General features: G+C 40.0%; 1 protein-coding gene across 2 annotated transcripts in view; it reads left to right on the top strand.

Annotated features, from left to right (window-relative positions):
* CD109 (CD109 molecule) overlaps positions 1-15,984 on the top strand; it is a 130,570-nt gene extending 114,586 nt beyond the window's left edge. For both annotated transcript variants that reach the window (XM_032409454.1, XM_032409455.1), the window contains 3 exons: positions 10,433-10,580; positions 12,484-12,586; positions 14,607-15,984. In XM_032409454.1, the coding sequence (XP_032265345.1) occupies positions 10,433-10,580; positions 12,484-12,586; positions 14,607-14,782 (427 nt within the window). In that variant the 3' untranslated portion in view covers positions 14,783-15,984. The remainder of the gene's footprint in view (positions 1-10,432; positions 10,581-12,483; positions 12,587-14,606) is intronic.
* The last annotated feature ends 9,506 nt before the right edge of the window (positions 15,985-25,490 follow it).

Raw genomic sequence — 25,490 nt, 5'->3', positions numbered from 1 at the left:
ACACATACCCTCCCCAGTGTCCATCACCCAGTCACCCCATCCCTCCCACCCCACCCCCCACTCCAGCAACCCTCAGTTTGTTTCCTGAGATTAAGAATTCCTCATATCAGTGAGGTCATATGATACATGTCTTTCTCTGTTTGACTTATTTCGCTCAGCATAATACCCTCCAGTTCTATCCACGTTGTTGCAAATGGCAAGATCTTATTCCTTTTGATGGCTGCATAATATTCCATTGTATATATATACCACATCTTCTTTATCCATTCATCTGTCGATGGACATCTTGGCTCTTTCCACAGTTTGGCTATTGTGGACATTGCTGCTATAAACATCTGGGTGCACGTAGCCTTTCGGGTCCCTACTTTTGTATCTTTGGGGTAAATACCCAGGAGTGCAATTGCTGGCTCATATCGTAGCTCTATTTTCAACTTTTTGAGGAACCTCCATACTGTTTTCCAGAGTGGCTGCACCAGCTTGCATTCCCACCAACAGTGTAGGAGGGTTCCCCTTTCTCCGCATCCCCGCCAACATCTGTCATTTCCTGACTTGTTAATTTTAGCCATTCTGACTGGTGTGAGGTGGTATCTCATTGAGGTTTTGATTTGGATTTCCCTGATGCCGAGCGATATTGAACACTTTTTCATGTGTCTGTTGGCCATTTGGATGTCTTCTTTGGAAAAATGTCTGTTCATGTCTTCTGCCCATTTCTTGATTGGATTCTTTGTTCTTTTGGTGTTGAGTTTGATGAGTTCTTTATAGATTTTGGATACTAGCCCTTTATCTGATATGTCATTTGCAAATATCTTCTCCCATTCTGTCAGTTGTCTTTTGGTTTTGTTGACTGTTTCCTTTGCTTTGCAAAAGCTTTTTATCTTGATGAAGTCCCAATAGTTCATTTTTGCCCTTGCTTCCCTTGCCTTTGGCGATGTTTCTAGGAAGAAGTTGCTGCGGCTGAGGTCGAAGAGGTTGCTGCCTGTGTTCTCCTTTAGGATTTTGATGGACTCCTGTCTCACATTGAGGTCTTTCAACCATTTGGAGTCTATTTTTGTGTGTGGTGTAAGGAAATGGTCCAGTTTCATTCTTCTGCATGTGGCTGTCCAATTTTCCCAACACCATTTGTTGAAGAGACTGTCTTTTTTCCATTGGACATTCTTTCCTGCTTTGTCAAAGATTAGTTGACCGTATAGTTGAGGGTCCATTTCTGGGCTCTCTATTCTGTTCCATTGATCTATGTGTCTGTTTTTGTGCCAGTACCATACTGTCTTGATGATGACAGCTTTGTAGTAGAGCTGGAAGTCTGGAATTGTGATGCCGCCAGCTTTGCTTTTCTTTTTCAACATTCCTCTGGCTATGCGGGGTCTTTTCTGGTTCCATACAAATTTTAGGATTATTTGTTCCATTTCTTTGAAGAAAGTGGATGGTATTTTGATGGGGATTGCATTGAATGTGTAGATTGCTCTAGGTAGGATTGACATCTTCACAATATTTGTTCTTCCAATCCATGAGCATGGAACGTTTTTCCATTTCTTTGTGTCTTCCTCAATTTCTTTCATGAGTATTTTATAGTTTTCTGAGTACAGATCCTTTGCCTCTTTGGTTAGATTTATTCCTAGGTATCTTATGGTTTTGGGTGCAATTGTAAATGGGATCGACTCCTTAATTTCTCTTTCTTCTGACTTGTTGTTGGTGTATAGGAATGCCACTGACTTCTGTGCATTGATTTTATATCCTGCCACTTGACTGAATTCCTGTATGAGTTCTAGCAGTTTTGGGGTGGAGTCTTTGGGATTTTCCACATAAAGTATCATATCATCTGCAAAGAGTGAGAGTTTGACTTCTTCTTTGCCAATTTGGATGCCTTTGATTTCTTTTTGTTGTCTGATTGCTGTGGCTAGGACTTCCAATACTATGTTGAATAGCAGTGGTGATAGTGGACATCCCTGCCGCGTTCCTGACCTTAGGGGGAAAGCTCTCAGTTTTTCCCCATTGAGAATGATATTCGCTGTAGGTTTTTCATAGATGGCTTTTATGATATTGAGGTATGTACCCTCTATCCCTATACTCTGAAGAGTTTTGATCAAGAAAGGATGCTGTACTTTGTCAAATGCTTTTTCTGCATCTATTGAGAGGATCATATGATTCTTGTTCTTTCTTTTGTTAATGTATTGTATCACGTTGATTGATTTTCGGATGTTGAACCAACCTTGCAGCCCAGGGATAAATCCGACTTGGTCGTGGTGAATAATCCTTTTAATGTACTGTTGGATCCTATTGGCTAGTATTTTGGTGAGAATTTTTGCATCCATGTTCATCAGGGATATTGGTCTGTAATTCTCCTTTTTGATGGGGTCTTTGTCTGGTTTTGGGATCAAGGTAATGCTGGCCTCATAAAATGAGTTTGGAAGTTTTCCTTCCATTTCTATTTTTTGGAACAGTTTCAGAAGGATAGGTATTAATTCTTCTTGAAATATTTGGTAGAATTCCCCTGGGAAGCCATCTGGCCCTGGGCTTTTGTGTTTTGGGAGATTTTTGATGACTGCTTCTATTTCCTTAGTGGTTATAGGTCTGTTCAGGTTTTCTATTTCTTCCTGCTTCAGTTTTGGTAGTTGATACATCTCTAGGAATGCATCCATTACTTCCAGGTTATCTAATTTGCTGGCATAGAGTTGCTCATAATATGTTCTTATAATTGTTTGTATTTCTTTGGTGTTGGTTGTGATTTCTCCTCTTTCATTCATGATTTTGTTGATTTGGGTCATTTCTCTTTTCTTTTTGATAAGTCTGGCCAGGGGCTTATCAATCTTGTTAATTCTTTCAAAGAACCAGCTCCTAGTTTCGTTGATCTGTTCTACTGTTCTTTTAGTTTCTATTTCATTGATTTCTGCTCTGATCTTTATTATTTCTCTTCTCCTGCTGGGTTTAGGCTTTATTTGCTGTTCTTTCTCCAGCTCCTTTAGGTGTAGGGTTAGGTTGTGTACTTGAGACCTTTCTTGTTTCTTGAGAAAGGCTTGTATTGCTATATACTTTCCTCTTAGGACTGCCTTTGCTGTATCCCAAAGATTTTGAATAGTTGTGTTCATTTTCATTGGTTTCCATGAATTTTTTAAATTCTTCTTTAATTTCCTGGTTGACCCATTCATTCTTCAGTAGGATGCTCTTTAGCCTCCATGTATTTGAGTTCTTTCCGACTTTCCTCTTGTGATTGAGTTCTAGTTTCAAAGCATTGTGGTCTGAAAATATGCAGGGGATGATCCCAATCTTCTGGTACCAGTTGAGACCTGATTTATGACCTAGGATGTGATCGATTCTGGAGAATGTTCCATGGGCACTAGAGAAGAATGTGTATTCCGTTGCTTTGGGATGGAATGTTCTGAATATGTCTGTGAAGTCCATTTGGTCCAGTGTGTCATTTAAAGTCTTTATTTCCTTGTTGATCTTTTGCTTAGACGATCTGTCCATTTCAGTGAGGGGGGTGTTAAAGTCCCCCACTATTATTGTATTGTTGTCGATGTGTTTCTTTGCTTTTGTTATTAATTGCCTTATATAATTGGCTGCTCCCCTGTTAGGGGCATAGATATTTACAATTGTTAGATCTTCTTGTTGGATAGACCCTTTAAGTATGATATAGTGTCCTTCCTCATCTCTTATTACAGTCTTTGGTTTAAAATCTAATTTGTCTGATATAAGGATTGCCACCCCAGCTTTCTTTTGGTGTCCATTAGCATGGTAAATGGTTTTCCACCCCCTCACTTTCAATCTGGGGGTGTCTTTGGGTCTAAAATGAGTCTCTTGCAGACAGCATATCGATGGGTCTTGTTTTTTAATCCAATCTGATAGCCTGTGTCTTTTGATTGGGGCATTTAGCCCATTTACATTCAGGGTAACTATTGAAAGATAGGAATTCAGTGCCATTGTATTGCCTGTAAAGTGACTGTTACTGTATATTGTTTGTGTTCCTTTCTGGTCTATGTTGCTTTTAGGCTCTCTCTTTGCTTAGAGGACCCCTTTCAATATTTGTTGTAGGGCTGGTTTCGTGTTGGCAAATTCCTTTAGTTTTTGTTTGTCCTGGAAGCTTTTTATCTCTCCTTCAATTTTCAATGACAGCCTAGCTGGATATAGTATTCTTGGCTGCATATTTTTCTCATTTAGTGCTCTGAATATGTCCTGCCAGTCCTTTCTGGCCTGCCAGGTCTCTGTGGATAGGTCTGTTGCCAATCTAATGTTTCTACCATTGTAGGTTACATATCTCTTCTCCCGAGCTGCTTTCAGGATTTTCTCTTTGTCTCTGAGACTCGTAAGTTTTACTATTAGATGTCGGGGTGTTGACCTATTTTTATTGATTTTGAGAGGGGTTCTCTGTGCCTCCTGGATTTTGATGCCTGTTTCCTTCCCCAAATTAGGGAAGTTCTCTGCTATAATTTGCTCCATTATACCTTCTGCCCCTCTCTCTCTTTCTTCTTCTTGTGGGATCCCAATTATTCTAATGTTGTTTCGTCTTATGGTATCGTTTATCTCTCGAATTCTGCCCTCGTGATCCAGTAGTTGTTTATCTCTCTTTTTCTCAGCTTCTTTATTTTCCATCATTTGGTCTTCTATCTCACTGATTCTCTCTTCTGCCTCATTTATCCTAGCAGTTAGCGCCCCCATATTTGATTGCACCTCATTGATAGCCTTTTTGATTTCTACTTGGTTAGATTTTAGTTCTTTTACTTCTCCAGAAAGGGTTTCTCTAATAACTTCCATGTTTTTTTCAAGCCCAGCTAGTATCTTTAAAGTGATGATTCTGAACTCTAGATCTGACATCGTACTAATGTCCGTATTGAGTAGGTCCCTGGCAGTCGGTACTACCTCTTGTTCTTTTTGTTGAGGTGATTTTTTCTGTCTTGTCATTTTGTGCAGAGGAGAATAGATTAATGAGAGAACAAAATGCTAGCAGGGTAACAACATCCCCAGAAAATATACTCTAAACAAATCAGAAAAGACCTGAAGCAGTGGGAAAAGAAAGGGAAAGAGAGAAAAAAGAAAAGGAAAGAAAAAAAGAAAAAAGAAAAAGATAAAGATAAAAACAAACAAAAGCAGAACAAAACAAAACAAAACAAAAACAGAATGTGATCAAGTATGATCTGGCTGGATTATAGATCAGTGCCACACACTAGATTTTGGGTGTATTTTGGTCTGTTAAAAGAAAGTCCCTCCCAAAATTTTAAAGAAAGAAAAACTTATATATGTACAAAAGTAAGGGTTGATATGATGAAGGGATGGAATATGACTGTAAAGATGGAAATTATAAAAAATTTTAAAAAAGGATTTGATAAGTTGTTTGAAAAAAGAAAGAAGAGGATAAAAAAAAAAAGGAAAGAAAGAAAAAAGGGAGAGAATGTGATCAGGCAGGGGAGTAGAAAAAAACCATACACTAGAGATTTAGAGTATATTTTGATCTGTTAGAAGAAACTATCTCAAGATTTTAAAGAGAGAACAACTTATATATATATGCCAAAAATACGGGTAACTACTATGAAGGGATAGAATATGACTTTAAAAATGAAAAATAAAAATGTTTTTTTTTTTAAAAAAGGGATTGATAAGATGTTGGTTGAAAAAGGGAAAAAGAAAAATTCAAAAAAAAAGAAAAAAGGAAAAAAGAAAAAAAGACAGTTAAAAAAAATAATTAACTTTGAAAGACTAAAGAATCATGGTAAAAAAGCCATGAATTCTAGGTGCAGTATTCCCCTAGCGCTGGAGTTCTGCTGTTCTCATTGATCGGTAAACTTGGTCTTGGCTGGCTGTTCTCGCTGATCTTCTGGGGGAGGGGCCTGTTGCCGTGGTCCCCAAATGTCTTGCCCCGCCCTTGCCGGTCTGGGCTAAGTAATCTGCTCGGGTTTGCTCTCCGGAGCTTTTGTTCCCTGCAAGCTTTCCGTACAGCTTTGGAGGCGGAGAGTGAAAATGGCGGCCTCCCAGTCTCCGCCCCGGCGAGCCGAGAACTCGGGGTCCCGCTCCTCAGCGAGCCCCCAGAGAAAAGCCGTCAGTCACTCCCGTCTCCCCGGTCTCCGGCCACACTCTGTGCTCACCCGGCCTGTGACCGCGCCTTTCTATCTGGCACCCGACCCCGGGTGGAGTCTCCAAGCCCAGCAGATCCCCGCGGTGCGCTCCCGCACCTCTCCTCCCGGGGGAAGAAGGTGAGTCTCCCCGGATCTGCCGCTTGTTGGGTCCCTGCTGGAGGAGAAGTGGCCCGACTGTGCCGCGGATCACGGTTTATAGCAACCCCGAGCTGAGAGCCCGCGCCTGGGCTCCGTCTCTGCAGCCGGCTTCCCTGCTCGGATACCTGGGAGCTCTGCCGCACTCAGGCACCCCCGGTCTTTCTGTGAGCCCGAGGGTCCTGAGACCACACTGTCCCGCGAGGGTTCCACCCCCCACTTCGCCACCAGAGTGACGTCCCTCCGCGGAGTAGACTTCTAAAAGTTCCGATTTTGTGCTCCGTGGCTCTATCACTTGCCAGAAGCGGCTGACGGAGGCCCCTCCCCCGCCGTCTATCCTCCCGAATATCGCCTCGGATTCACTTCTCCGCACGTCCTACCTTCCAGAAAGTGGTCGCTTTTCTGTTCAGAGAGTTGTTGCTATTCTTTTCTTCGATCTCCTGTTGAGTTTGTAGGTGTTCAGAATGGTTTGATCCCTATCCAGCTGAATTCCTGAGAGGAGACGAAATCCAGGTCTCCTACTCCTCTGCCATCTTGCTCCGCCCCCCTCCCTTTCTCTCTTTTTTAAAATAGATTTGAAGATAGATTTATTTATTTATTTATTTATTTATTTATTTATTTATGAGTGGTGGTGGGGGGGAGAGAGAGAGAGCACATGTGATGGGGGAGGGGCAGTGGGAGAGGGAGAGAGAGAACCCTAAGCAAGCTCCATGCCCAACTTGGAGCCTGAGGCGGGGCTTGATCTCATCACCCTGAGATCATGACCTGAGCAGAAATCAAGAGTCAGACGCTTAACCGACTGAGCCACCCAGGTGCCCCAGATTTGGAAATTTATATATATGTAGTTATCCAACTATATCAATATAAGGAGTTACAGGGGTGCCTGGGTGGCTCAGTTGGTTAAGCATCTGCCTTCGGCTCAGGTCATGATCTCAGAGTCCTGAGCCCCGCATCGGGCTCCTTGCTCAGCGGGAGCTTCTCCCTCTCCCTCTGCCCATGCTGCTTCCCCTACTTGTGCTCTCTCTCTCTGTCAAATAAATAAATAAAATCTTTAAAAAAATATATAAGGAGTTACATTTAACAAAGATTTCAGTTATTTAATACACTTCAGATTACAAACTAGAAATACTGCTTAATTAAAGTATTTCTCAATGTGTTCAAAATTATTTACAAGTTTTTCTTGTATTTATCATAACTTTGAATAGAAAAATTTAATAAAATGTAGGTCTTAATTTATGAAAACTTTAAATTAACCAATCATGTTTAACACTCTAAAATTCGTTATTCCTTGATTAGTAATTTTCTGTTAAATAATTATTCCAGGTTTATATTTAACCTTTAGTGTTATGCTTTTAACTTCATAGAACTTCATAAGAAGTTCATAAGACTTCATAAGAACGTGCAAGTTTAGTGAAGAGAATAGTGTTTTTAGACACAGTGAAAATATTTCAGTTTAGAAGGTCTTCACCTTGGATAAATAGGCACTTTTAGCTTCTGGGAGTACTTAATAAGGTGATTCTTAAATTCAGTCTGTATCCAAAGCATCTGAGGATCTTGTTAAGTCAAAAGGAAAAGGGGTTCCGACTCAGACCTGCTGACTTAACAGATTCAGAGTCTGTGAAGCTGCCTTCTTCAGCTTTCTTGGTTTTCTAATGCACATACAGGTTTGAGAGCAAATCCTTTAGAAGGTTCTTGAACCAGGAGACTTTACAGTTTCTTCCTTGTCAGTCTATCCTCTTACCTCTGCATGATTTGCTGTGAAGTTGGGAGTTACTGTGAAGGTGCACTAATACTGAGGAGCTGCTGTCTGTTCTTTTTAAATACCCCCTAGTGTTCTGGTTGAACTGGGCTTGTTGTTGGGCTGGAAGTCACTGACATGGTCCTGAGCTGCCAGATGCTCCTCAGGGTCATCACTGGGTGTTTCTCCAGGTGGCCAACCTTTTTAGCCATCGCTTGAATCCAATCTCCTCCATTACTGTTACCGTCTGTACTATCTTTGGGCCTTCATGTTCATGATTTTGATATAAAATGTCACCTGTGTTTGTCCCATTCGTTCCCTTCGTGGGCATTTTGGACCCACAGCAGGGGGATAGCAGGATTCCTTCAGTGGCTTCCTTTTTAGCTGAGAAGAAAGTAGGACTCCCACTCTTCTTTATGAAGCTTATAATTGGGTTCTTTTCTAAAATAACAGCATCAAGTTATTATTATTGCAAGTAATAATAAGCTACATTTATCACAAACTTATATGCCGGGCACTTTCACATGCATCTCATTTAATCGTTACAATAACTCTATAAAGTAGGTGGTATTATTATCCCTGCTTTTGTCATTCTCTCATTCATTCATTCAGTAAATATTAGTTGAGTCTCCATTATGTGCCAAGCCACAGTGTCAGATGTTGGAATATAACGGTGATCTAAAAAAGATACAGGCCCTGTCTTCATGGAACTTACTGTTTGGAGGGGAGACAGAGAGAAATTAATAAAAATAAGTCTTCTAAATAAGTCTAAAATTCTAGTTTTGAAATCGGCAAAGAAGAAAAGTCTTTGGAGCTATGAGAGGGATTTTACCTCTTAGGGAGGTCAATTGAAGAAACAGATGAGGAAAATTAGGTGAAACCAGGATTCAGATCGGGATGGGGTATTATTACTTACAAGGGCTCATGAAAGGATGTGGGATTCCAAATCTTAACCTGTCATCAGGAATCAGATGGGTGGTAGACTTTGATAGATAGAGGATATATACCTTTTTTTCCCTTCTTTGGGGAGAAACTAGAGAAGGGAAGTGTTTTCATGTGAGAGTAGCGGTTGGTAAAAAGGACTTGGATGCTGCTACTAGTCTTCTGAGAAAAATCTGGTATGAATACAAGTAAAATTTTCAGTGAAATTTTTCAGTGGCACTTAATAAAAAGAAAAAACTGATATTTTAGGTGCTTTATTCCCATCCGTAGGGTCCAAGCCCTTACTCACCTCAGATGAGGTTTTCTGTGTGTGGCGTGGGCATTTAACAAATTCTGCCCTGGGCTGGTAGAAAGACCAGGTCAACCAAGGCACTTTGGATGGTGTCCCAAAAGTCATCATATTGAAGCAGATTGGCTGTTCTTCTCCTCTTTAATGTTTGCCCTGACACAAACACCTCGAGCTGCAATGCACCTATTAGTTTTCAGCAGCATCTCTCTTGGCCGAGTGTATCACTCTGCAGATGGTTTCACTTGTTTGCGATTGCTGAGCCAGATGTCGTCAGCAGTTGGACTGTGTGGCTCTTCAGTCAGTCGTGTTTGGCAGCCTTTGGTTTGCCGCTCTCAGAAGCAAGATTCTCTACCAGCCCTTCTTGCTTTTGCCGTCTGAAAGGACAACAGGAACTCACGTAACAGTGCTCCGATCCTTTCACGTTGTAGGCAGACTTCTTTCCATAACCACACTGGGCTCTTTCTGCTCCAAACAAAAAGCTCTTGCCACCTATTCATTGTAGAAAACTGTTTATTTTAAAGGAGCTGAAACGCCCTTGGTGCGCAGATCCTTTGATGCTCACGTTGTGCACAACAGGGTGCGTGAACAAGGTAGTGTCACAGAATTTTCCAAGGCTTGGGATTCTCGCCAGGTGGCCACAGAAAACACAAAATGTGCTCCAAGTACATTTTGGAGAAAAAGGGAAGGACTCTCCCTACTGGTCTTCTTTTTCTAAAACCAGATGAAGAGAAGATTGCTAAAGACTTGGCGGTGGTCTCCTGCTTAAGTGGTCAAGTTTTCAGTTTCTTTTTCAGTTCCTGGCTTTCAGCTGGAAAGCTCAGGGCTGTCAACTTCTGAGAAAATGAAAAATGCGATTCAGTTTGGAATCACCCCTAGTACACAGCGTTGCCCACTGAAAGGGCGTCCAGGTTGTACTTGTTACAAATCTGTGGGCACAAGGCTGACACATTGCAGGCGTTTCATGTCAAGTGAATGCGTTGTTAAATCATTATTCCTCATATGGTCGAAAATTATAAGAATTTCATACCTGTAAGGAAAGGATTACCCGTTTTGTAATAATTTCCTATGAGATTGTTTACTTCAACTAAGCGGTAAGTATTTGGAATAACACTTGACAGTTTTAATTTTCATGTGAAGAGAGTTTGCCTTCACATGAAGAGAGTTCATGTGAAGAGAGTAGGTAGGTAGGCAAACTCTCTTCACATGAAAATTAAAACTGTTTTCCTAAAGGGTGTTCTTCCTTCCATCCTTTCCTCTTTGCTGTAGGTTTTTGGGCCCGGCTAGAAGCGGCATGGCCCTTATGGAAGTGAACCTCCTCAGTGGTTTCACCTTGCCTTCCGATGCAATTCCTCTGAGCGAGACTGTGAGGAAAGTAGAACATGATCATGGAAAAGTCAACTTATATTTAGATTCTGTAAGTTGTAAGACGTAAGTTTCACGTAGGTGACTGGTGACAAAATGCCATTTATTGTCTTGGAAAGTCTGCCTTACTCTGGGCCTATTTACTTTGTCTTTATTTCAGCTTTTTGTGTCCCCGAATGACCCTAACAGGGCAACCTTATGTTTATCCCCACTGAAAAGACATCACTGTAAAATCAACTTAAAGAGAATACTGTTAATGATGAGCCTGATGAAAGTCTTGATAACTAAATCAGTATTTCATGCCAGATGTATAAACTATGTAGAAACTGTAACATTGTAATTTCAGAAATTTGGTCCAGGTCTCAGTTTGAGAACTGCTCTGCCTCAGGGAATTGCTAAAATTATCTTTTTTTTTTTTTAATTTATTTGTTTGAGAGAGAGAGAGCACAGGCAGGGGGAGCTGCAGGCAGAGGGAGAAGCAGGTTCCCCACTGAGCAGGGAGCCCGACGCGGGGCTCGATTCCAGGACCCTGAGATCATGACCTGAGCCGAAGGCAGATGCTTAACCGACTGAGCCACCCAGGCATCCCTAAAATTATCTCTTTAAATGCTGATGATAAAAGCTTTAATTACAAGTTTTAAAATGCTTTCATGGAGTTTTTAATAAATCCCAAAGGGGTTAATATTTCTCCAATGAATATATTAGGTGCTTAAATCATAGAAGAATATTCTCAGAGGTTTGATTATTATATAATTTTCATATAATCTTCTCATTGTTTTATGAAAATTACTGATCCAAGAATAAGGTGCATAAAATATGTGAGAGAAACGTAAGTGAAGAATTCGACTGTACTTGTTATGTCCCAAAACTGCTGGCATATAATTTATTCTTTTTTTCTAACATCTATATGAAACTCTTAGATTGAATCGAATTGAGTTCTAAGTGTTCTTAGGATTTCATATTATGTTGAGGGAATTCCCTACGTTTCTTATTCTAGTTTTGCCAAGTATGAATCAGAAATATATTGCCTTAGCAATATATATATATACTTTAAGAAAACTAGTTCCTGGATGTTCTCATTTGTTTTAGGACTTTAAAAACCACTCTGGCCAAAACCCTGTTAAAACTCATCCAAAGTCTGTAGCTTCTTTTTCAGTTCAAGAGTTTTCATATATGACATACCGCTTGAATACCATGGGCTTGATTTGGAACATGAAAAACAAGTTTAAGGTTTTTATTTAATAATGCAATTGGTTTTTGGAGTTTGTCCTGTATCTATGATGTACATTTATTTATTTATTTATTTATGTGATGTACTTGTTAATGGTTATCTAAATTCAAGTGTTCAGTATGTTCTGACTGATTAATTTGACTTTTCATTTACTACTATTGGCAAGTAATGGAATATTTGAAGGAATTTATCAATTTCAGATTCCTTTAACAATATTGGTTGCCACATTGGCCCCTCCTGGAGGCAAGGAGCTGGCCTTTTGTACCCCAAATCAGTTTTTGGTTGGGGGTGCAACCCCCACCTGGGGTTACCTCACTTACCAGGTGAGGTTGCTCCCGTGAGCTTTGAGTTCTTCAAAGAAGGGGGCTGTCGTGAGCTATCAGCAGCAACTGAGGTGGGCACCTTGTGTGAGATGGGGACTGAGTGAAGCACCAGGGCTCAGGAACATGCATCCTTGGACTTGCTGCTTACTTAACCCCTCTGATTCTCAGTATTGCTTTTGGTAAAATGGAAGCGAGAACAATATCTTTCTTGTAAGAATTGTTTTACCTGTTAAATGAGATAATTTATATAAAGTGCTTACCATAACACGGGGCATGTAGAAGTGCTCCCTAAATATTAGTTTCTATCTGTTTTCTAAAATGATAAGAAAAAGAAACGTCTTTTGCTTTATCGTGAACACATTGTCTGTCACCCACCTTAGGAGTTTTTTGTATTTTTCAAGGTAAACGAAACCCAGATTTGTGTGGATATTCCTGCTGTGAGAAACTTTAAAGTTTCCAATACACAAGATGCTTTGGTGTCCATCATGGATTACTATGAACCAAGTAAGTGTGTTCTAGAGTTTCTAACACTTTAGAAGTTAAGCCAAGCCTTCATTCATTTTATTCATTCATTCATTTATTTGCAGTGGCCACCTGTCTTGTGTGTGGGGAGGGTTGTTGGGGAGAGTGTAGGAAGTGGGGTGTAGGAGGTGAGCTTTCCACTTAAATGAAGACAATAATTTTAAAAAGTCCCGTGATAGCATTGAGCAGATGAATACAAAAAAGTGATGTTTTTCCTAATAATTTTAGGTTTTTCCTCATGTTTTAGGTTTTTAATTCACAATTACAAAATTTACAAAGAAAAACTGACATAACTGTGAGTCTCGTTACGTGTAGTATCCAAGGTTTTGCTTCTGTTCCAACCATCCCTTCCATCTGTTTTGTTTTAAAATGGGATTTCTTCAGGAGAGAACATGAGGCTCATTTGCAGTGTAAAAGACTGGGATGGGTTTAGCGGAGTCTGTTATCTTGCTAAAATTTATACATTATAGCAGTTTTTTTGTTTAGCAGATCAAGAAAAATATAGTCTGTTTGGAAAATAACTTGAGCTTCTTTGATTTTACTTGTCACTTCTTACTTGATAAAATATTAAAAATTTAGGATGTGAAAGCAGAGATCTGGTTTGTAGATCACCCAAGTTAGTTAGGACTACTCTACACTCAGTCACAGAGTGACGTTCTGTGAGTGTATGATCTCCATAATTGTAATAAGTCTTATTCTGAGTGCATACTCCTGATGGCTCAGAATCATCAGAATGCATGAGAATCGTTAACGTTTTGATGTGTTCGGGAGTTGGAGATAATTACACTCTAAAGTAAAATGAACTCGGTCATGTTGTCAGTAGTGTTCAATAGAGTATCATTGAAGATGAAGGTTAAGAACACCAGTTCTTTCTCCTTCTGAGTCAACAAGCCAGTTCCTCTCATCTGCGTCCTGGTGGAATTGGGGAAGAGCATTTGCCGAGGTTCTTGTGGGAGGTTTGGGGGAAACACTGAGGGTGGCCCTTCTTTTCTGTGGAAGGACGGGATACATGGTGGAAACTCAATGGTAGCGCCCAGTTATCCAACTTTGGAATTGAAACTAGTTGTGAAATTCTCCAATTGATGTTTTTTCAGCAAATGGAGAATATTTTAAACATTCAAGAAACAAAGATTAAGTCTATGTACATTTTTTTGTGGCAAGCAACTTATTTAGGAGGGGGACATTTTCAAATGAAAATACGGGAAAGGTCAGAAATAATAAAAACCTTACCAACCCGGTTTTGAAGATCCTAAGATTAAAGAATATATAATAATAAACAATATTTAAAAATAAAATGAAGTTAAAAAGTCATGAAGAAATTTGAAAATAGAACGTGTTTTTAAAAATTGTAAAAATAAAAATCTTTTATGTTGTATGGTAGGTTTACTATAGTGCTGTAGGTACTTTATATAGTTTTTAAAAAATACTAGCTTATGCTATAAAATTTGCCCCAAAATATTAGCTTATACAGTAAAATTAGATGCTGTATGCTCAACATTTTAAAACATTGAGACACATTACAAAGGCAAGCTTCTCTTTGTGTTTTTGTAGTTTTTAATCAAGCCCACAGTAAATCTCTTTTCAGGAGTTCTAATGAGCTTTGCTTGAATGCATAGAAAATGATACTCGAAAATAAACTGTCAAGGAGTTTAAACAAGCCTCAATTTCAAGTCTTTCCTGTTCCAGGAAGAGAGTCGAGTGTGCTTGGGGTTGCAGTGTGCAGCTGTGGTCTGCTCCCCGCTCCCTGCTCCCCCCTCCTTGGGGTTGCAGCGATGGCCAGCTGCGGGCGGGGGCCACAGTGCGGGGAAGGCGTTGTTCTTCTCGTGGATTTGGTTAGCCGCGTGGGCCCCTCCTGAGCATTTCAGTTGTTTCTTGTAAAGAAAAATAAAACTATGTGAAGAATGGAAAGCTCTGAGACATGTACTGAAGTGGTCTTAAGGTTTGGCAGAGTAAATGTTTCTCAACAAGGGATCCGTGTAAACTGATGTCTGCCTCTGCACAGGGAGACAAGCGGTGAGGAGTTACAACTCGGAAGTGAAGCTGTCCTCTTGCGACCTCTGTGGGGACGTCCGCGGATGTGGGCCTTGCGAGAGAGGAGCTACAGCTTCCCTTTACCCTGCTCCAGTCACTGTGGGGCTCGGTGTCACGCTGCTGTTCCCTTTGCAGGGTTGGCTGTGATTCCTTTTTTCAGGACTCCATGTAACATCGACATTTCCAGAAGTCACACGTCTTGTTTTCATGCTCAAGTATCACTTCTATTTTTGAAAACTGATTTTTTTTTCTTTTTATGGGGTTGTGGGGGATGGTGCACAAACAGGTCCTAGGACGTACAGGTGCACGGATGTCTTCACCTGACTTCTGTGGAGAACAGAAAATCAGAGTTTTGCAGTCGTGCGTCTTTATTCTCCCCCTCTTAAAAATCATTCAGGAGTGTTTCATGAAGGCGTTGTTTTCCCCAGAATAAATGTGTTATTTTAGATTATTCTTTTTATTTTCTAGAAGAAATGAACCTAGGTTCTGAAGCATTACTATACACCAGTGTTGGCTTTAGCATTAAAGACAGATGTTTGGGAACTGGGAGAAAGCAACCAGAAGGAGGAGCTTGCTCTGTTCCCTTCCCCCATCCACCCACCCCTGCCCTCTGCCCCGCCTCACCCCCAGTGATCTCAGTATATCCTTCTTAATTGGATAGCACTTCTTCCTTTTTAGTCGGGGTGAATTTTTTTTTTTTTTTTTAAGTGAAGTGGTGTTTTTTTTTTCACTCCAATTATAATCTCATCCCCCAACCTTTACCCTTCCTGTTTTTCTTCTGGAGAGAAGGAGAGAGGGAATGTGTGATTCAGAGCTTGAGGAGTGTACAGAAAACTGCCCTAAGGAGGAGTCCTGGGTGCACTGCCCTCCCTCTCACTTCCTCAGCCCCACACATTGGCTCTGGTTCAGGGATGCGAGTCAGAGGGCATGGCAGTATGTGCCTTGGGTGATTTAGACTAGAAGATCCTAGGCCAGAAGATGCAGCTTTGTTGGTAACGGGGGACGATTAACCAGGGCACAACAAGATCCTGTCGAAGACGTGGCAGGCTGACCTCCCTGTGGTCTGGGAAAGAAGCTGGGGCTTGACAGGGACCGAGAGAGGTAAACATGACTGCTGACCTCAAGTATGGTAGGGGGTTGCCCGGGGTCCTGTAGAAGCTTTCCTAGACTCAGGTGTCTGAGTGCAGAGAGCCAGCTGTCTGGTGACATCTAATGCTTGTGTGAATCTTTAAGATATCTGAACTTTGAGCACCTGGATAAATGGTTACCCTGTATTCTGAAGGGTAATATTCATTTATCTGGGTGAAATTTTTAAGAAAATTTTAAAGAAAAATTCCTTTCCTTCCACCTCCCTCCTTTTCCTCCTTTCTGTCTTCTTTCTTTCTTTCTTTCCTTCCTTCTTCCTTTCTTCTTTTCCTTCTAAATACATTGAAATATTTTAGATATATCAAAAATAAACTAAAGATCTCCTACTAAATCTAGAGATGGTTTAATTTTGCTCCTTAATTCCATTGCACTTCTCTCAAGTGAACATGGAAAAAATAATTCCCATGAGCTCCAAAAAGTCTGCATTACAGTATTTAAACTGTTTAAAAAAATAAATCCATCAAAAATAAAGGATGCAAATAATATCTTTTAAAGTTAAATTTTAAGACTTTTTTTTTCTTATCTTAGTGAATTTTAAGAAATTATAGTGGAGTGGGTGTTCATATATTGCTTTTGGATATTTTGAATACCAAGGGAGGAGTTACCAACATTCGGTGTTTTAAGCTTGAAACCTAGATGTAGAAAATAGATCCTCAGAGAGTGGTATGGAGAGGGAGAAGTTAAATATCAAATAAATAATCTTTTTTATTTACTTTTAAGCGGGTATAAGTTTGTAGTTCTGTTACACCTTTGAAACAGTCTGATCGAAAAATAGCATTTGTTACGTTTGGGCCTTCAGGTATGGTATTTTCGGCCTTTATATCCTAGGACTTCTTTCTAGGAAAATATTTTCTGGTGAAGTTGGGGGAGGGTGTTGGCAAAGGGTGTCCTCCTCGCCTGCCTCGCCCAGGGAACCTTATACCGACCATTGGTACCTTATATTCTTCAGTAAATAATTTATATACTGAACTGCTAGTGGAGTATATTGGGAAACACTAGAATGGAAAGGTCAGTGGAAGATAGCTTGTATCTTTCTTAGGCCATATTTCCTCATTTAAAAACTAGAACTCTAATACATTTTTGTGAAGTACTTTAGGTTTTCAGATTAACAAGTCATCTTGTAACTCTTCTTGTAATGCATCTCTTTTTATTATAAATTTCTTAAAAGTGGAGGAGGAGGAGGTGGAGGAGGAGGAGAAAGTCAGTCGGCTATGCTTCATGGGGCATGGGCTGTGGGGATGCCTTGTCTTCGTCCTCCTGAATATCCTTCATATCTTTCTTGGAGAACTGGCTTTGTTACCAGCAGTGGGGTTGCATTAAAAGTGATTAAAAAGCCACAGGCAGAAGGGAAAAGGAAGACATGTAGTAGTAATAATAGTATAGACTATTTTCTTTTCTGCATATGCTATGAATAATAGTATTAAAAAACCTCATTTTACCTTTAAGTTTGCTAATGCTGAGATTCTTCCATTAGAATGCTGTCCATTTCATTTCCTGAGATGAACTAATTTGAAATCTACCCTTTTCTTTCACCGAGTGGGAACCTTATTAAGACACCAGCGTCTACCACTTGCAGTTTTGACTGGCCAGTGGTTCCAGAGACTGAATCACTAGTAGCCAAACAATTCAAAGACAGAACAACACTTTTATATTTGGTTTCCCTGCCTACTACATTCAGTTAGAATTCTAAAAAAGATATGAAGGCAACTAACGATTTGTTTGCTGTATCTATGAGTTCAGAAAAAAACATGCCCGGTGAACGAAATGCTTTTTTTTTAATTGTATTACTCTATTGTACTTTATGTTTTTCAAAACACTGTAACAGTAGTATCTTTGGTTTAGTATTTTGGGTATAGTATAATCTGAGGAGTGTTGTGCTAATATGAAATCCAGATATACATCTATTACCTAACAACTTGTTACTTTAAATATGCAATATCATATTCTACACATGGGGATTTTCAGAATTGTAGATAGCATAGTTCTCCCTGCTCCCATCCTTTTGAGCCTGGGTATAGTTATTTTTTTAAAAACTTATTATTTAGCCCTAATTTCTCTTTATGTAAAATATAGTTATAAATAGTCTGGCAATATAATACCAATATCTTTGATATAATTCAATTATTTAATTCAACATTTCTGGCTGTCTGATGACATTTAAAGAAAATTGGAGCTATCATTTTTCTTTGTCATTTTTAGAACAAGGTAGTTTATTAACCTGCTGGCCTATCATCTGGAGTTTTTTGTAACAGCCTTACTCTTTGTTCATTTGCTCTATTGAAGTTTAGTACTGATTTCTGTAGAAATACGTTGTACATACCTACTTGACAAGGTTTCTTAAGGTGAAGACAGTACTTATTCGAGTTTGCCGAGTGGCAAACCATGGGTCCAGATGCCATTATAGATTCTTGGGGGCATCATTTTCTTGCACAGTAGAAGTCTGAGACACTTATAGTAAGTGAACTTGCTCTTGGGTTAACTTGAGAACCTATTCTACTCTTGGTAGAGGCTTCTGTTAGACAGAAGAGTATATTCCTCATTTTCCTTTGTTTTCAGACTCCAATAAAGCATAGCACTTTTAAGAACTTAAAAATTTCATATCATCTATCAAATGATATTTATGTTAATAGGAAATATCTTAAGTTACATTGGGAGTAATCTGAGGTGCAATTATTTTTATCACTACTTTGAATAGAGGACTGTTATCCTACTTTCTTCCAGAAACTGAGCAATAAATATACATTTTTAATGAAGTATGCATTAGTGAGAGTAGGCTTGTTTCAAAACTATTTCTAGCCAGTGTATTTTCGTCTGCCTCATCAAAACACAGTGCCACATTGTATCATTCCATAAAATGTCATTTTCATTTCAGTTATTGTCACCCAGGAAAATAGATAGTTTGTAGATGATTTCTGAGCTTTTCACTTCAAAGGACACTTACACATTGGTATGTGCATATCTCTGTAATAAGGATGAATGAGATTGATAGACGTGTGGCTTCATATTTAAGAATAATTTTATCTCATGTTGTCATGAGGCTACGATTTACCACTCTTCTGCCCAGTGCATTGAATTCGTGGTAGAGGGTAGTGACATGTTCCATTTGTAGATCTTTACGATTTATCTTTGATAGCTTCAGTAGAATGTGGCTCTATTTTGGTCCTTCCTAGCTTTCCGTTTTGGATTTTAGTAGGGTACAGCTGATTTGGTAGAGTCAGTTTATTTTCTACACAGGAAGCTTTATAAAATTTTATTCATGAATCCCCTATTTTAAGAATCTCTTTTGCATATGAGAAGAATACTGTTGAAATAAAGTATTATTTTCCCCCAGATTAAAGCATTATATGTTGATCAAAGTGATTCTGAAAGTTTAAATTTTAAATGTTAGAATGTTATGTTATTGTTAATTGTATTCTGTTATATATTCAGTAGGAAATCCTGGTTCATCAATAAAAATTAAAATTCCCGTCTATTATTATCCGTGTTCTTTTTATTTTAGTTTCAGTGACATCTATAGCACATCCTCTTTACCTACACGTATTTAATTGTGAGAAACGGGATTGTTGGAGAGTGGGTTTATTGTGTTACAGGAGTTTGACATGAGTGAGGTGGAAGGAACAACCACCAACCTGCTTCACCTCCCTCCTTATGCTTTGCATTTTGGGTTGGAGTGGGGTCTGTGGAGAGGTAAGTGATGTACCAATAAAAAATGGAGGTGAGGACTCACTCACTCAACTTGTAGAAATTACATAGAATGCACAGTTTGTGTACACAGGAAAATGGGGGCGTGGATTGTTGTCTCTGGGTGGGTCCCTTTGAGTCTGAGGTCATCTCTAATTCTCACGATGGACTAGAGGTGGTGCTTGGCTTGGGGGCTTTTGGATTCTCTTCTCCTTCCTGCTACAGCTTGGGTCATCATTTCTGCTAAGGTGATCTACAAATGGACCTTAAAGAAGGTTCAAGTAACAATTTATTTGAGGTCACTAGTGATAACTCCAGATTAAGGAGATTCAGAGATGGGGGTATTGTGCCCCTTGATCTAGTCACACTGCACAGGCACGTGAGACATCGCCCCCAGACTTTTGCAGCGTCCTCACTAGGAACACTGTCAGCAAGGAAGTAGTGGGTGGATTCCCGCAGCTTTCTCTAGGCCCTCTCCCCCTCCCCCCACTTTTATCTCTGTTCTTCATCCTAAAGCTCCCACCTTCTCCAGTTCTCCTCTCAGAAGTCTGCAAGTACTAAGGCTTCCCTCCTGTCTTCAGTTTTCTCTTGGTGTCGTGTGAGCGGCCAGCCAAAGCTTTCTGTCCTCTTGTCTGCTCTGCCGCTGGGTCAGGTCCCTAGAGTGGAGGAGTGATGAAAACCCTTTGGATGATTCTCCACTCTGATTGGTAGTTGGCTTTTATTCTCTTTTGTGTTATCCTGGTGATCTAAAAGGTCAGACAACTGCATGAATTCAGGATGAGGGAGACATTAGATGGCAGAATACACGAACAAGACTTGATCGTCAAGCAAAGTATGAGTCAGTGACCAGAGGGCCAATGCCTCCAGTTGCTCAGTAAGGGAGGTATTGGTTCTGGTGTAGCCTGCACGTTTCAGGGTGTCGTGCTCAGTACTGAGGTCACAGTCTAAGAAGGTAAGACCACCTGTAGTCCATATGGGGCAGAGTGGCCCTAACAGTGTCGGGATGAAACCTCATAGGGTGTGGGGATGCTCAGCTGGTGAAAGAATGTGGACTCAACACTTTATTTAAATATCTGAAAGGCTGTCACCTGCAAGCTCACATTGCAGAATTGTTGCAAGTGGGTAGATTCTGGCACAACATTGGGAGGAATTAAATAGAACCTCCTTATTTCAGAAGACAGTGACTGCATGGTCCCTACAGGGGTTTTGGCAGAGGCTGATCACTAATGGTGGACATTCTAAAATGGTATAGGATCCATTACTTTTTTTTACAGTCCCTGATTTAGGGACTGTACTGCACAAAAATGGTTAAGAATCGAGAGGTTTTCTAGTTTAGTTCTCGTTATAGATTGAATTGTGTTCCCCAAAAAAGAATGTTGAAGTCCTAACCCTCAGTACCTCCTAATGTGACCTTATTTGGAAATAGGATTGTAGCAGATGTAATTAGGTAAGATAAGATCACACTAGAGGAGGGAGGCCTCCTATACTAGTATGACTGGTGTCCTTACAAGATAAGATGGCCAGGGGAAGACAGACACACTGGGAGAATGCCATATGATGACAAAAGCAGAGATTGGATTTATGCAGCCACAAGCCAATGAATGCCCAAGGTTGCCAGCAAACCATTAGAAGCTAGGAAGGGCATGGAAGGATTTCCGGTGAGCACGGCCCTGCCGACACCTGGATTTCAGACTTCCAGCGTCCAGAACTGTGAGACAATACATTTCTGTTGTTTTAAACCATCCAGTTTGTGATACTTTGTTACAGCAGTTGTAGACTGATGTGGCTCCCCCCTATTACTAAGACCCAGGGGGGTTAAGTGCCTTACCCATGTTCTATAGCTTTTTTCCCCCTCCACAACTTTTCAAGAGCAAAACTGGGACTTCTGCCTAGCGAGTAGCAGGCACTAAATAAATACTGTGGCATGAATTAACCCACTGCTTTGAGTTTGGATTCTACTATGGTGATGGCTTTCCTAGCTCCTGCTTCCTTCCCGTGGGTTCAGTGCTGATGGCTAAGCCCCCAACGTTTACCCTCTGTGCTTGGCATTCCTCCCTCCATGCCTTCACTCACAGGTGGGAGGGCTGGAACTGCCAACCATTCTAGGCGAATTTACGGTCTTCTTTATGAACCCTTATGGCAGTCATGGGCAATAGATTGCCTCCTGAATACCAGCTGACATGGTTGGGAAATGACTGCCCACAGGGATTCTACAGGGATTTTGAGGCCACTTCTGAACCCCATGGGAACAAGACCTAGATTTAGCTGTGAATATCGACATGGAGGAGGCAGGGCCCGGTGGTGGCACTTGAGCTGGGAATTTGCCATTCCTGATTTAGGGACTGTACTGCACAATGTAGCATTTAATTACATGGTCCTGCACTGTGAACTAATTGCTTTTATTGGTACTGGTCTTGATTCACTTACTACATTTTGAACCTTAATTTTTAGAATTTTCTACCCCATACCGTAGACTGTCTATGTATATCTGATGTGTCTGTCATCTACCTCTATCGCCATATTTATAGATAAATGTTATCTGATGTACTTGGTGCATTCTGTAGGGTCTGAACTGTAGATTTATATAGAACAGAAACAAAAATAAAAATAATAATAAAGTTACACCATAAAGGTCCTGGCATTCTAAACAAGTGAGAATGGACAATGTATTTGTTTTTTAAAGGATTTGATTTTCCAGGTTTAGTGGTTTTTCTTTTTTCTCTGCAAGTTATAGATTTTGTTTTCTTAGGAATTAGTTAACAGATATTGAAGAAGATAATTTGGTAAATTGGGCAAGTAAAAGCTCATGGTTTGAAGGTTTTAATTTTTCTCATTTATATTAAAGAAGCATACTGGATTTTTTTCCTCCATTCTTGGGAAATTTAAACCAGTTCTGTGTCATTTTTCTCAGTACCTTCGGAAAGTCCTGTGCTCACTTCTCATGTCGCCCTCATCTTTTCTCTACTCCATGTATCAGAAGAAATGAGAAGCAGGTTCCTTGAAGGGCAGGGATTATGCCTTACTTAGTTTTTAATTGTCAGCATTTATACAGTTTGGCAAATAGTACAGACTCAATATGGTAGATAACAAAAAATTAACTTTTTTGGGGAATGAAGAGAATATTACTTATTTTTTGGGCCCATTCATTGCCTGATTTCCTCCAGAACCTCCATGAATTTGTTTAGATACCAAATGTTCTGGTCACCAATTCCAACATGTGTGTCAGGAGTTCCTCCACACCACCAAGCAATTCTGGGACAGTCGCTGGGTGTCCAGAGCTCAATTCCATTCTGACAGAAATAGCGTCAGACTGCACGGGTTCCCGCTTCATTCCTTCATTCCCACCAGACTATCCCCACCCTTCAAATGCCAGTGGCTGGTCTAAGCCCCGGCTGTTTCCTGTATTTCTGACAGGCTACAAATTGGAGGCTCCCACAACCCCCTTCTTGGGTTCAATTAATTGGTTAGAGAGGCTCGCCGAACTCAGAAAACCTGTTTACTTACTAGAGCACTGGTTTATTAGACAAGGTTTATTATAAAACTCAGGAAAGCCAGATGGAGGAGATGCATGGGGCCAGATATGGGGAAAGGGCGTGGAGCTGCCATGCCTTCCCCGGGCCTGCCACTCTCCCAGCACCTGTGTGGGTTCCCTAACCTGACATCTCTCAGAACCTCAGCCTTTTGGGTTTTTATGGAGGTTTTATTACATAGGCATGATTGATTAAGTCATTGACCATCGGTGTGATTGAACTCAATCTCCAGCCCCCTCCTCACCTCCCGCAGGTAGGGGGTAGGAGTGGGAATGAAAGTTCCCATGAGTGCTTTCCCTTCAGAAAGTTCTCCAATCAGTGCTTGATTCCATGGGCAACCAACCAGGCCCCATTGCTCAGTGTGCTAAAGGGCACTTACTAACATAACAGAAGACACCTCTCTCACTCTCACCACTTAAGAATTTCCAAGGGTTTGGGGAGCCCAGGAGCCAGGAACTGTGGACAAAGATAAAATATCTATTTTTCTTATAAATCACAGTATCCCAGCTACTAGTTACAAGGAACAGTGTAATTTCACACCCGTACTTTGTCTCTCACAGCATCTAACACTACCTTTGATAGTGTAGATACTCAGAAATGTTTAACTGAATAATAGAATTTGAAGAACCTCCAGTTAAGGATTTTTCCACATGAATAAATAAAAGACACAAGCCTAGAGATAGAGGAAGTGAAGAAGGAAAAGAATAGAAAGAAAGAAATACAGGAGATGGAGAAATAAGGAATAGTTCTAGGTATAACCATTATTTGACTTACTAAATTTCAGTTATGGGGTTTTGGAGAGTTTTGGCAGATTCCCAAGCACTGTAAACATTGAAGTCATGTGTTTTAAGTGCTGAGTAAAAAGTTAACCTTAATTTATAAAGTGATGAGTAGCAGATGGCTCTGTGTGTTACTGCATTATCTAATTTCTGGCTGTCCTTAGGCAGGCGTGCAGGAGAAGAAGCTTTCGATTCTTCTTAATTTTAACTGATTTCAGCAATGAATGTCATAGTTATTATTACTGACTATACTGAAAATACTGAATATATTAAAATAAGATCTATGAAAGAATAGTAATCATGCCTCCTTATTAGAAGAATTTTTAAAAATCTTGAGGCTCTCACATATTAAAACCTCTGTCCCTGTCAGCTCTATCTCTGCTGTCCCAGCCAAACCTTCTTGAGAATTCTCTATATTTATTATCTACACTTTGTAATTTTGTATCCATTCTTCAAACTACTGAAACCTGGTCTTAGTCTATAAAAGATACTCTAAATAAATGGATCTGCTCTCTTCTCTGCACCTAATGAATATTTTCTTTCCTTCTCTTCTTGACATCTTAGGAGCATCTAACACTGTTGACCACCCTCCTTCCTGGATCTTTGTCCTTTGTCTTATATGTCTGCACACTTTCCTGGTTTTTCTCCCATCTGTCAGATGCATTGTCTTAGCCTCCTTTGAATTCTCATTTCCCTCTGTATATTTTCAAAATTCAGACTTGAGATATTTTGGAGGTATTATCAGGAAAACTTTGGATGTAGAGTGTAAGGAAAAGAGGGGTCAAAAAAGTCTGGCCTTAGCAACTAGGTGATGGGGGCTGGGGGGAGGCATTTACTGAGATGAAAAAAAAGACTGGAGAAAGGAAAGCGTGTGTGTGTGTGTGTGTGTGTGTGTGCGCGTGTGTGTGTGTTTATCAAAGATTCCACTTTGGGTCATTATATCTCATTCCATTCCCAGCAAAGAAGAACAACATATAGTTATGACCCTTAGTGATCTGCTGTTAAAAACAAAACAGGCCCCAAATGGAGTTGCTTGTGCTAAGCCTCATGTCACCAAAGTGAGCCTTAATTACAGTGTCAACTCTCCAAGAAATGAATTCTTAAACCAGCCAGGAATTACCTGGTCAGTACTAGTTAGGTAATCTTCATGATAGACCCCTTCCATATCCTAAAGAAAAATAACCTTGCAATAACCAACCTTTGTTTTTTTTAAATCTACTATGATTTCTTTGTTCCTGCTCCTCTTGGCTATAAAATTCTTTCATATTGTACAACTCTTCTGAGCTCCTTTCTATCTGCCAGATTAGATGCTGCCCAGTTTGAATCGCTTTTTTGTGCAAATAAACTCTTAAAATTTTAAAATATGCCTCAATTTATCTTTTAATATTGCCAGTGCTAAACATAATAGCACCATATTACCGAATTATTCCTATAAGGTAATGTACTCCCATTTTTTTTTTTTTTTTGTAATCTAGAGGAATTTAGAAAAATCCAAAAGAATTCATATAGCAAACTCGTTGGCATGAACCATAGGATTTGACTTCTAAAAACTTTTTTATTTTGAGATAATTAGAGACTCACAGGTTGCACAGTCCTACACAGAGGTCCTGTATGCCCTTCACCTAGCTTCCCCAATGGTGTCATCTTAACTATAGTGCGCTATCGAAGCGAGGACATAGATCAACACAATACAATTAGCTGGACCACAGACCTTACTCC

The sequence above is a fragment of the Phoca vitulina genome, unplaced genomic scaffold (assembly GCF_004348235.1).
Source record: "Phoca vitulina isolate PV1807 unplaced genomic scaffold, GSC_HSeal_1.0 scaffold11, whole genome shotgun sequence".
Taxonomy (NCBI): domain Eukaryota; kingdom Metazoa; phylum Chordata; class Mammalia; order Carnivora; family Phocidae; genus Phoca; species Phoca vitulina.
Note: the sequence above shows the minus strand (reverse complement) of the source record. Positions and strands in the feature narration are given on the sequence as shown.